The following is a 13,540-nucleotide window of genomic DNA, read 5'->3' as shown; positions in this document are numbered from 1 at the left end:
ATAAACACAGTTACTCATTTTAACCATTTAGTTATGGATATATGAATACTGGTCGGTTCACACTGTACTCCATATAAGTCTGTAAGACTTTGACAGCAGCATCAAATCATGAAAACTATAGTAGCTTCACCTCTTACTTATGACTTCAATGAATGAAATGAGTTACATCCATTTAAGGATTTTTACCCTTTTATCTTTAAATTATGAACTGTGAATTATCACTTTTTAAACCATCACAAAATAAAATAAATGATTATTTAACTGAAATCACATTTTGGTCATCATGTATTATAATGGTTATCATTTTAACTGTATCAATTTAATAAATGAAATGTATCAACAGTTCCCCTTTAAGCAGAATGACGAGGGTGCTTTTAGCAGCATTGAAATGAATGCAGCTCCTCTGCTCACTGCTAAGGCTGAACACAGTAACATTAAATAAACCTCTCTTTTACACAAAACGAAAATACAATAAAGTTATCCAACTGCAACATGCTAACATGTCACAAGGCATTCTCTCAAGACATCATATTACTCCAATTGGTTTTGTACATTTTAACTCTGTGTCTTGTTATCAAACTCCTCTCTTTAGCGCTAACAGGATGGCTAGGCTAACAGGCTTGCTAGTAGGCCTCACTCACAAAGTAACACTTACTGAAGTTCTCAGCAGCACAAAACACAGCAATCCAGCTCCCACTGGAACCAGGCTATCTTATGCTGCTTTTCCAACACTCGGTTTGAGGAGTGACAAGTATTTTAACTTATAAACCTTGTCTTTGTAACACAACGATATGACTCGTGCCTTCACTCTTTGACGTTCAGTGAAGGAATGTCTGGAATGAGAAAGGTGCATGCGACCTCTACTGGCCAACATGTGAATAACGTGCTGCGTGCATGTATCATTAATTTAACCCTGTAGTGACCACATGACTTTGACACATCAAGTTTAACATTTTTTAAGTGACCAAAGTGACTTTGGCACACCATAGATTAGAAATGAATAATAGGAGAATATATTAGTGACACTATATTTCCATATGGGTTACACAATGCTAGTTGTTTACTTTAACTCCCAGTGCGATCAGCCTTGTTTTCCATTTTTTGTACCTTTTTGAGGGAAGATAATTAAATATGTTCCTACCTTCACGCCTTGTTCGGAATAGTCCGATTGCTTCCCGGGAGAACAAACCCCCCCCCCCCCCCCCCCCTCTTGACAAATTCTAAGTTTTACTTGTGAAATTGTGGCCTTTTTCTTGTAAAATTCCAAATAATTTTTCACAACAAGGTTTTTTTATAATTGCATAGTATGTATATATTATTAATGTTTACACATCTAGAAAGGGTGGTCCTATAGAGGCAGGCATTTTTCTCGGGTCTCAAGAAGGTAACAAATACGAGAATGTGTGTGTGTAAAAGAAATGTAAAATGTAAAAGTTTTCTTATAAAATTGTGACTTTTGTCGAGTAAAATTACGACTGTTTTCATAAAATTGCCTAAATGTTAAGCTTTTCTTGTAAAATTGCGACCGTTACTGGGTAAAATTCCAACATTTATCATAACATTTCACAAATGTTAAATTTTTCTTGTCAAATTCTGACTGTTACAATACAAATGCCAAAATTCTAAGTTTTACTTGTGGAAATTGTGGCCTTTTTCTTGTGAAATTCCAACTCATTTTTCACAACAAGCTTTTTTATATTTGCATAGTACGTATATATTATTAATGTTGTAAATACACATCTTTACACATCTAGAAAGGGTGGTCCTAAAGAGGTAGGCATTTTTCTCTGGTCTCAAGAAGGTAACAAATACGAGAATGTGTGTGTGTAAAAGTAATGTAAAATGTAAAAGTTTTCTTATAAAATTGTGACTTTTGTCGAGTAAAATTACGACCGTTTTCATAAAATTGCCTGAATGTTAAGCTTTTCTTGTAAAATTGCGACTCTTACTGGGTAAAATTCCAACTTTTATCATAACATTTCACAAATGTTACGTTTTTCTTGTCAAATTCTGACTTTTACAATACAAATGCCAAAATTCTAAGTTTTACTTGTGGAAATTGTGGCCTTTTTCTTGTGAAATTCCAACTCATTTTTCACAACAAGCTTTTTTATATTTGCATAGTACGTATATATTATCAATGTTGTAAATACACATCTTTACACATCTAGAAAGGGTGGTCCTAAAGAGGTAGGCATTTTTCTCGGGTCTCAAGAAGGTAACAAATACGAGAATGTGTGTGTGTAAAAGTAATGTCAAATGTAAAAGTTTTCTTATAAAATTGTGACTTTTGTCTATGACCGTTTTCATAAAATTGCCTAAATGTTAAGCTTTTCTTGTAAAATTGCGACTCTTACTGGGTAAAATTCCAACTTTTATCATAACATTTCACAAATGTTACGTTTTTCTTGTCAAATTCTGACTGTTACAATACAAATGCCAAAATTCTAAGTTTTACTTGTGGAAATTGTGGCCATTTTCTTGTGAAATTCCAACTCATTTTTCAAAACAGGCTTTTTTATATTTGCATAGTATGTATATATTATTAATGTTGTAAATACACATCTTTACACATCTAGAAAGGGTGGTCCTAAAGAGGTAGGCATTTTTCTCGGGTCTCAAGAAGGTAACTAATACGAGAATGTGTGTGTGTAAAAGTAATGTAAAATGTAAAAGTTTTCTTATAAAATTGTGACTTTTGTCGAGTAAAATTACGACCCTTTTCATAAAATTGCCCGAATGTTAAGCTTTTCTTGTAAAATTGCGACTCATTTTTCACAACAAGCTTTTTTATATTTGCATAGTACGTATATATTATTAATGTTGTAAATACACATCTTTACACATCTAGAAAGGCTGGTCCTAAAGAGGTAGGCATTTTTCTCGGGCTTTCTGCTCCGCCGCTCCCAGTCTGTGGAACGCTCTCCCTGACCACCTGAGGGCACCACAGACTGTGGATGCTTTTAAAAAAGGCTTAAAAACCCTTCTTTTAAAAAAAAGCCTTTTTTGTTTTAGATATATGCATACTAGTTTTAGCTATTTTAGTTTTTATTTTCATTTATTTTTTATATCTTTTTATTATTATTTTTTTTAATACACTGTAGCACTTTGAGGTTGTTTACTCAATGTAGAGTGCTTTTTACAAATAAAATCTACTATTGTTATTATTATTATTATTAGGGATGTCCGATAATGGCTTTTTGCCGAATCTCCGATATTCCGATATTGTCCAACTCTTTAATTACCGATACCGATATCAACCGATACCGATATCAACCGATATATGCGGTCGTGGAATTAACACATTATTATGCCTAATTTGGACAACCATGTATGGTGAAGATAAGGTACTTTTTAAAAAAATTAGTAAAATAAGATAAATAAATTAAAAACATTTTCTTGAATAAAAAAGAAAGTACAGCAATATAAAAACAGTTACATAGAAACTAGTAATGAATGAAAATGAGTAAAATTAACTGTTAAAGGTTAGTACTATTAGTGGAGCAGCAGCACGCACAATCATGTGTGCTTACGGACTGTATCCCTTGCAGACTGTATTGATATATATTGATATATAATGTAGGAAGCAGAATATTAATAACAGAAAGAAACAACCCTTTTGTGTGAATGAGTGTAAATGGGGGAGGGAGGTTTTTTGGGTTGGTGCACTAATTGTAAGTGTATCTTGTGTTTTTTATGTTGATTTTATTAAAAAAAACCACAAAAAAACCCCCCCAAAAAAACCCCGATACTGATAATAAAAAAACCGATACCGATAATTTCCGATATTACATTTTAACGCATATATCGGCCGATATTATCGGACATCTCTAATAATTATTCTTGGGTCTCAAGAAGGTAACAAATACGAGAATGTGTGTGTGAGTGTGTGTGTGTGTGTGTGTGTGTGTGTGTGTGTGCGTGTCCCAGACAGGCCTTTGTCAAAGTGGGTACACGGGTGGCGACACGCAGCAGCTGACAGACAAACATGACACAGGAGTCTGTTTAGGGAGGCGACAGGAATGCAGCGACAACGCCGCCCTGACAGACAGGCCACTAATCAGGCGAGGGTCGGCGAGACGTGCACGCGACTTGGCCTCCCTCAACTCCGACAGACACTCGAGCCGAAGAGGAGGGCTCATGTCAAAGAGGTGAAGACACGTGGCACGGCGTGACCCCCCCGCTCTCACGCCAAGAGTGAGTGGTCTGTCTCGGCGGCTATCTCTGTTTGCAGGTGCAAGGCTGGGAGATTCCCCTTTTGTTGTTCCAAGACCAGCGCTTCTTTTTTCTCAGCCTTGAAGCAGGAAAGTAGAAGCTCGGGAGGTGGGATGTATATATAAACATGGATGAGGACTACAGGTAAGCTAATATTTGTTTTGACCCTCAGGTGTCCTGCTGCTTTGAAAGCTGTGTCAACTCCCTAATCGCCTGAGACCAAGCCGTGCTTTTCAGTTCCCAACGCAAAATCACTCGGCCAGTTTAAAAAAACGGTTGTGCTGTGCAGATGACAACCCCGAGCTGTCCAGTCATATGTCACTTGGCCCCAGGAAATTGACAATCTGCCTTCCCAAAATGTCCGCTAGCATGTTTATTGTGAGTATTTGTAAGTTATTGTGTTTTAAGAAGTAGAATTTTTTTATTTTTCTTAAGATCTAAGATACTGAAAACAGGGGTGTCCAAAGTGAGACCTGGGGGCCATTTGCGGCCCATTATAAAAATATTATTACAAAAAAAAAAGTAGAATAAAAGAGAAAACGGGTGAAATGTAACGAGAAAAAAGTTGCAATGTTTTTATTTAAACCAGGGGGTCCCCAAACTTTTTGACTCAGGGGCCGCATTGGGTTAAAACTTTTTTTAACTCCTTTTAACAACACTCAGTAAAGGTTTGGGAACTGAGGAGACACATTTTTGAAGCTTCTCAGGTGGAATTCTTTCCCATTCTTGCTTCATGTACAGCTTAAGTTGTTCAACAGTCCGGGGGTCTCCCTTGTGCTATTTTAGGCTTCACACATTTTCAATGGGAGACAGGTCTGGACTACAGGCAGGCCAGTCTAGTACCCGCACTCTTTTACTATGAAGCCACGTTGATGTAACACGTGGCTTGGCATTGTCTTGCTGAAATAAGCAGGGGCGTCCATGATAATGTTGCTTGGATGGCAACATTTGTTGCTCCAAAACCTGTATGTACCTTTCAGCATTAATGGTGCCTTCACAGATGTGTAAGTTACCCATGTCTTGGGCACTAATACACCCCCATACCATCACACATGCTGGCTTTTTACACTTTGCGCCTAGAACAATCCGGATGGTTCTTTTCCTCTTTGGTCCGGAGGACACGACGTCCACAGTTTCCAAAAACAATTTGAAATGTGGACGCGTCAGACCACAGAACACTTTTCCACTTTGTATCGGTCCATCTTAGATGAGCTTAGGCCCAGCGAAGCCGATGGCGTTTCTGGGTGTTGTTGATAAAACGGTTTTCGCCTTGCATAGGAGAGTTTTAACTTGCACTTACAGATGTAGCGACCAACTGTAGTTACTGACAGTGGGTTTCTGAAGTGTTCCTGAGCCCATGTGGTGATATCCTTTACGCACTGATGTCGCTTGTTGATGCAGTACAGCCTGAGGGATGGAAGGTCACGGGCTTAGCTGCTTACGTGCAGTGATTTCTCCAGATTCTCTGAACCTTTTGATGATATTACGGAGCGTAGATGGTGAAATCCCTAAATTCCTTGCAATAGCTGGTTGAGAAAGGTTTTGGAGAAGCACTGAGTTAGGGAGGTAATAGCTCTAAAACCTTACTAGTGCTGACTTGCATGTTAATGTTGGAAAGCTGCGTATGTTGCTAAACAATGTTAGTGACAGAGGTGGGATTGTTTTTAATAGACTCAAAATAGCAATTAGCTCATGAAATGCTATTAATAATAAGCAATGATAGCAAATAAACACTTCTACCACAAAGAAAAAAATCATCCGCGTGCAGTCGCCTCCGGCCAACTTCTTAGAATACCTTTTTAGAAATTGTCGCCTCCCACTGCGAGTGTTTGCCGCCGCACTTTAGCTCAGGCATTGTTGGGGCCACCTGCTCGACGCCCTCGCAGACACAACATTTGGAAGGAGACAAGCGCCACACACCTGATGGCTCACACTCTCCAGACCAAAAAGGAGTGCGGATAAGAAAACTGTGATTTGTACAAGCTGTCAATCGGGTTCATCAGTTACATGGAATGTTAGAGGGTCTTACAAACCCCTACATCAGGGGTCCCCAAACTACGGCCCGCCAGCGTCCAAAATCCGGCCCGCGGGAAGTCCCAAGTAAAAAAAAAAAAATTTATATATTTTATTTTTTTTATTTTTTAATCTGTCCTTTCTAATCCATTTTCTACCGCTTGTTACTCTCGGTGTCTCCTAGTCGCTCAGGAATTATTATTATATTTTCTTGAATGCATTTTCCCATCGATAACGTGACTGTGGAGGGGCGTGGCCTGCGGACCTGCAGCAAAGCGGGGTGTCCGGACAAGGGACAAAACGGACATTTTATTGAAAAATAAAACCCTGAACGCAGCTGTCTTGTCCGTGGTTGGTGGTCCAAAGAACCCGGAGGAGCAAGACCTCTACAGTGACGTTATCACGCTCGCGCCGCAGTGTCGGGCGAGCGAGCGGCAAGTACGCGCTCCTCCAGTCAATTAGTGCGCGATGATGCCCACCTAGGCATTCAGTGATGTCCTACTTAGTCCGACTTTAGTAAATACCCCTCAAAATACCAGGATTTATGTCACCACATGACCATTACTGGATAAATACTATACAGAAACACATTTACGCACTACTGGGCAGTTAATCACCTCAATAGTGTACAAAACAGGCTATATTTCGGCACATTTAAATCAATGCATCAGCATTTAAAACATACCTTATGTGGTACTGTCAAACTTAAATAATTGTAAAGAACATATTAAAGGTGGAAAAATAAATAAATAAAATTGTAGAGGTTGCCCTCTAGTGGGTTCCTCGGACCACCACACACTGCCACGGGAGCCCGGCTTTCAGGGTACAACACTGTTTAATTTTCATTAAAGAGTGCAAGGTTTTTGCTTTCCAGCAAAATAGCTTTTCTGCGTCTGTGTGTCTCTCTCTCTCTCTGGCTCCCACTCCAACTCCAACAACGTGTCTCGCACCGGCTGCTGCTAATAAAGGCGACAGGTGATTCGATAACAAGGCCCACCTGGGCCATCTACTCACCTGTCGCTGTCTTCGAGGCCGGTCCTGGCACACCCCGTCCCACGGCAGGCCCGCAGGCCACACCCCCCTCCACAAAAATATTTGTACTTTTTCTTTGTGAATTAAAAAAATGAGAACTGATGATTTCTCTGTTGGCCGGGTATGGCTTTTCGCAAATTACAACTCGTGATTGGATTCTCACTTGGGAGCGACAAGTGAAAATCCAATCACAGTCGCGTTTAGCGTAAGGCTACCTAGATGGGCTACTGTCAACAACTCGTGATCTGATTGGCTATCCCAACTGTCTATCAACTGTCTATCTGGCAGAATGCATACAGTGCTGGCAATAAGCGAGCTGAAATCTGATTGGATAAAATCTCTAACGTAAAAACAAGCAACACTGGAGCCTAATAAGACATGAAGAGAATATGATGAATACTTTATGGAAAGTACATTAAAATGAACTTTTATTACTCGATGATCATGATTAATGTTAGGCCAGCAGAGACGGATCCTTAATAAACTAAACTAAACTAAACCACCACTGCTGTTACGTCACATCATAGCCAGACTGCTAACTGCGCCAACTGAGACATCCAAAATGCAGGAACATTATGATTTTACACTTTGGCATTGGCTATCACGAATATCCAACATACATACATACATACATATAACATTTATAAGCAGTGTTTGGGAAATTTGTTTTAAAAAGTAATTTACTCTTTACCTACAAAAAATTTGAATTACGAAAGGAAATACTCTTTAATAAATGTACCATATTTTATGGACTATAAGCCGCTACTTTTTCCCCACGCTTTGGACCCTCTGGCTTATAAAACAGTGCGACTAATTTATGGATTCATCTTCGCTAACGGCCATAATGTTTTGTATTCACCAAGTAGTTTTCATACAACACCAACAGAAACACTAAAAAGGTGTGTTATTGTTTGTGCTATGGCGCCATCTTTGACGAGTTTGCTTGCTGCAGGTGCTGCGGGTTGAAAATGTACTTCCTGTTTCGTTCCTTGAACCGGAAGTATTTGACTAGAGATGTCCGATAATATCGGTCTGCTGATATTATCGGCCGATAAATGCGTTAAAATGTAATATCGGAAATTATCGGTATCGTTTTTTTTATTATCAGTATCGTTTATTTTTTATTAAATCCACATAAAAAACACAAGATACACTTACAATTAGTGCACCAACCCAAAAAACCTCCCTCCCCCATTTACACTCATTCACACAAAAGGGTTGTTTCTTTCTGTTATTAATATTCTGGTTCCTACATTATATATCAATATATATCAATACAGTCTGCAAGGGATACAGTCTGTGCTTCCTACATTATATATCAATATATATCAATACAGTCTGCAAGGGATACAGTCTGTGCTTCCTACATTATATATCAATATATATCAATACAGTCTACAAGGGATACAGTCTGTGCTTCCTACATTATATATCAATATATATCAATACAGTCTACAAGGGATACAGTCCGTAAGCACACATGATTATGCGTGCTGCTGGTCCACTAATAATACTAACCTTTAACAGTTAATTTTACAAATTTTCATTAATTACTAGTTTCTATGTAACTGTTTTTATATTGTTTTACTTTCTTTTTTATTCAAGAAATTTTATTTTATTTGATTCATTTTTTTAAAAAGTACCTTATCTTCACCATACCTGGTTGTCCAAATTAGGCATACTAATGTGTTAATTCCACGACTGTATATATCGGTTGATATCGGTATCGGTAATTAAAGAGTTGGACAATATCGGCATATCGGATATCGTCAAAAAGCCATTATCGGACATCCCTATATTTGACCATAGCCTTTCTGCTGAAAATAACTATTCATTCATCACTCCAAGCAATGTTTGTAAGTTTTATAATATAACTATAAAAAATCCTACTTACCGTATTTTTCGGAGTATAAGTCGCTCCGGAGTATAAGTCGCACCGGCCGAAAATGCATAATAAAGAAGGAAAAAAACATATATAAGTCGCACTGGAGTATAAGTCGCATTTTTTGGGGGAAATTTATTTGATAAAAGCCAACAGCAAGAATAGACATTTGAAAGGCAATTTAAAATAAATCAAGAATAGTGAACAACAGGCTGAATAAGTGTACGTTATATGAGGCATAAATAACCAACTGAGAAGGTGCCTGGTATGTTAACGTAACATATTATGGTAAGAGTCATTCAAATAACTATAACATATAGAACATGCTATACGTTTACCAAACAATCTGTCACTCCTAATCGCTAAATCCCATGAAATCTTATACGTCTTGTCTCTTACGTGAATGAGATCAATAATATTATTTGATATTTTACGCTAATGTGTTCATCATTTCACGCATAAGTCGCTCCTGAGTATAAGTCGCACCCCCGGCCAAACTATGAAAAAAACTGCGACTTATAGTCCAAAAAATACAGTAACTAAACTAAAAAAATACTGGAAGAGAACCTCCACTTGGTCAAAGTCCAATGACACAATATGTTATTGTATACGTCAGCAGCTAAATTAGGAGCCTTTGTTTGTTTACTTACTAATAAAAGACAAGTTGTCTTTAGAGATGTCCGATAATATCGGACTGCCGATATTATCGGCCGATAAATGCTTCAAAATGTGATATCGGAAATTATCGGTATCGGTTTCAAAAAGTAAAATGTATGACTTTTTAAAACGCCGCTGTGTACACGGACGTAGGGAGAAGTACAGAGCGCCAATAAACCTTAAAGGCACTGACCTTGCGTGCCGGCCCAGTCACATAATATCTACAGCTTTTCACACACACAAGTGAATGCAAGGCATACTTGGTCAACAGCCATACAGGTCACACTGAGGGTGACCGTATAAACAACTTTAACACTGTTACAAATATGCGCCACACTGTGAACCCACACCAAACAAGAATGACAAACACATTTCGGGAGAACATCCGCACCGTAACAAAACATAAACACAACAGAACAAATACCCAGAACCCCTTGCAGCACTAACTCTTCCGGGACGCTACAATATAAACCCCCCGCTACGTCCTACCTCCCCCCCTCCCAACCCCGCCCACCTCCTTGAGAGAGCATGTCCCAAATTCCAAGCTGCTGTTTTGAGGCATGTTAAAAAAAAATAATGCACTTTGTGACTTCAATAATAAATATGGCAGTGCCATGTTGGCATTTTTTTCCATAACTTGAGTTAAATTATTTTGGAAAACCTTGTTACATTGTTTAATGCATCCAGCGGGGCATCACAACAAAATTAGGCATAATAATGTGTTCATTCCACCACTGTATATATCGGTATCGGTTGATATCTGAATCGGTAATTAAGAGTTGGACAATATCGGAATATCGGCAAAAAATCTCTAGTTGTCTTGTATGTTCACTATTTTATTTAAGGACAAACTTGCAATAAGAAACATATGTTTGATGTACCCTAAGATTTTTTGTTAAAATAAAGCCAATAATGCAATTTTTTGTGGTGCCCTTTATTTAGAAAAGTACCGAAAAGTATCAAAATAATTTTGGTACCGGGACTACACCACTCCAGTGTTAAATCATTCCTGATACATTTGAACATTTTTATGTTGTACTTCATTTTCAGCATAAATCCAATAGGTTTTGACTGGAATTGCCCCCAGACTTACCCCTAGGCCCAAACCACATCCGTCCACAGGGTTTGTTCAGAATGTAGTTTTGTGCGGGAAAATTGAGCGACAAGCAAAAAGCAGAGACAACATGACCTTCTTATGTTCCGTTACGTATGTTTGCAAGAGAAATGAAATGACGCTTGACCGTGTTGGCGGGAGCTGTGGGACACTCGGAACAGAGCCTTTCCCCGATGTTTCAGCGGCCAAGTGGACTGATTGGGTTACCTTCAACAACTCCAGCAAACAGCGGCTTGTGACCGCAGCGCGGCATATCAACTTCCAAAGTCGTATATTTCCACGTCATGCATTCTGTCTTACCTTGGAGTTGCACTTATATATGGGGTGGGCGATGGTCTCGACAAAGTGGTGCCTCATGCAGCGCTGAGGGTCCGATTCGCCGAGTTTGTTGTCGCTGGCCTTGTTGCCGCTGGCAGACTGGACCAGGCCCAGCAGGGGGCAGCACATCAGCACCAGCAGGAGGCCAGAGGAGGGGACCATCATGGTGGGGCCACCCTCAGGCTCCGGGTCCTTCCAAGGGCTTCCAACACTGCACGACTAAAGACTCCTCCAAGTTGGCTTTTGGGGTTTTCTGCACAAACTGAACCTCAGGGTGTCATAAATGAAGACGTCCTTCCTCACAGGCGCTGCTTACTGCTTGTACAGTGGACAGTCGAGGCCATGGAGGTGGAGCGCCAGGCTGGGAAAAGGGTTTGCTTTGTAGGGCCTCGCCATCGCTCATCCACTTGATCGGCCGGGTGGAGTCTGACGAGAAAGAGAGTTCAAATAAAGTGGACATTTCCATGAAACTTGGAGGATGAAACTCACGTTTGTATTTTTTAGCGACTTTGAATACATCTAAGGCAGGGTGTCAAACTCGTTTTAGCTCAGGGGCCGCATGCAGAGGTGGGTAGTAACGCGCTACATTTACTCCGTTACATCTACTTGAGTAACTTTTGGGATAAATTGTACTTCTAAGAGTAGTTTTAATGCAACATACACTACCGTTCAAAAGTTTGGGGTCACCCAAACAATTTTGTGGAATAGCCTTCATTTCTAAGAACAAGAATAGACTGTCGAGTTTCAGATGAAAGTTCTCTTTTTCTGGCCATTTTGAGCGTTTAATTGACCCCACAAATGTGATGCTCCAGAAACTCAATCTGCTCAAAGGAAGGTCCGTTTTGTAGCTTCTGTAAGGAGCTAAACTGTTTTCAGATGTGTGAACATGATTGCACAAGGGTTTTCTAATCATCAATTAGCCTTCTGAGCCAATGAGCAAACACATTGTACCATTAGAACACTGGAGTGATAGTTGCTGGAAATGGGCCTCTATACACCTATGTAGATATTGCACCAAAAAGCAGACATTTGCAGCTAGAATAGTCATTTACCACATTAGCAATGTATAGAGTGTATTTCTTTCAAGTTAAGACTAGTTTAAAGTTATCTTCATTGAAAAGTACAGTGCTTTTCCTTCAAAAATAAGGACATTTCAATGTGACCCCAAACTTTTGAACGGTAGTGTACTTTTACTTTTACTTGAGTATATTTATAGAGAAGAAACGCTACTTTTACTCCGCTCCATTTATCTACATTCAGCTCGCTACTCGCTACTGATTTTTATCGATCTGTTAATGCACGCTTTGTTTGTTTTGGTTTGTCAGACAGACCTTCAAAGTAGGATCTATGCATGCCTGCGTTTCACCAATCAAATGCAGTCACTGGTGACGTTTGACTCCGTTTCACCAATCAAATGCAGTCACTGGTGACGTTTCACTCCGTATCGCCAATCAAATGCAGTCACTGGTGACGTTTCACTCCGTTTCACCAATCAAATGCAGTCACTGGTGACGTTTGACTCCGTTTCACCAATCAAATGCAGTCATTGGTGACGTTTGACTCCGTTTCACCAATCAAATGCAGTCACTGGTGACGTTTCACTCCGTTTCACCAATCAAATGCAGTCATTGGTGACGTTTGACTCCGTTTCACCAATCAAATGCAGTCACTGGTGACGTTTCACTCCGTATCACCAATCAAATGCAGTCACTGGTGACGTTTGACTCCTATTCACCAATCAAATGCAGTCACTGGTGACGTTTCATTTCGTTTCACCAATCGAATTCAGTCACTGGTGACGTTTCACTCCGTATCGCCAATCAAATGCAGTCACTGGTGACGTTTGACTCCGTTTCACCAATCAAATGCAGTCACTGGTGACGGTTGACTCCGTTTCACCAATCAAATGCAGTCACTGGTGACGTTTCACTCCGTTTCACCAATCAAATGCAGTCACTGGTGACGTTTCACTCCGTTTCACCAATCAAATGCAGTCACTGGTGACGTTTCACTCCGTTTCACCAATCAAATGCAGTCACTGGTGACGTTTCACTCCGTTTCACCAATCGAATGCAGTCACTGGTGACGTTTGACTCCGTTTCACCAATCAAATGCAGTCACTGGTGACGTTTCACTCCGTTTCACCAATCAAACAGAGCCAGGCGGTCACGTGATTAACTGCACATAAAGTTTCAGCGGCAAACAACAAGCTTAAGCTTACATGAACTCAACTTCAAATTTGAGGAAGCACATGGCGGTAAGTAACGTTAGTAGATATTTTGTCACCGTAGGCTGATGTTAGCTTCCCT

The 13,540-nt window shown here is 39.7% G+C and overlaps 1 protein-coding gene across 5 annotated transcripts in view; it reads right to left on the bottom strand.

The window, feature by feature from the left end:
- The window catches only part of ndp (norrin cystine knot growth factor NDP), an 86,779-nt gene that overhangs the window by 11,363 nt on the left and 61,876 nt on the right, over positions 1-13,540 (bottom strand). For 3 of the 5 annotated variants that reach the window (XM_062061671.1, XM_062061670.1, XM_062061672.1), the window contains one exon: positions 11,214-11,657. In XM_062061671.1, the coding sequence (XP_061917655.1) occupies positions 11,214-11,396 (183 nt within the window). In that variant the 5' untranslated portion in view covers positions 11,397-11,657. The remainder of the gene's footprint in view (positions 1-11,213; positions 11,658-13,540) is intronic. The other 2 variants (XM_062061673.1, XM_062061674.1) reach the window with 1 other exon arrangement.

This window comes from Entelurus aequoreus, linkage group LG10 (genome assembly GCF_033978785.1).
Source record: "Entelurus aequoreus isolate RoL-2023_Sb linkage group LG10, RoL_Eaeq_v1.1, whole genome shotgun sequence".
In the NCBI taxonomy this organism is placed as follows: Eukaryota; Metazoa; Chordata; class Actinopteri; order Syngnathiformes; family Syngnathidae; genus Entelurus; species Entelurus aequoreus.
Note: the sequence above shows the minus strand (reverse complement) of the source record. Positions and strands in the feature narration are given on the sequence as shown.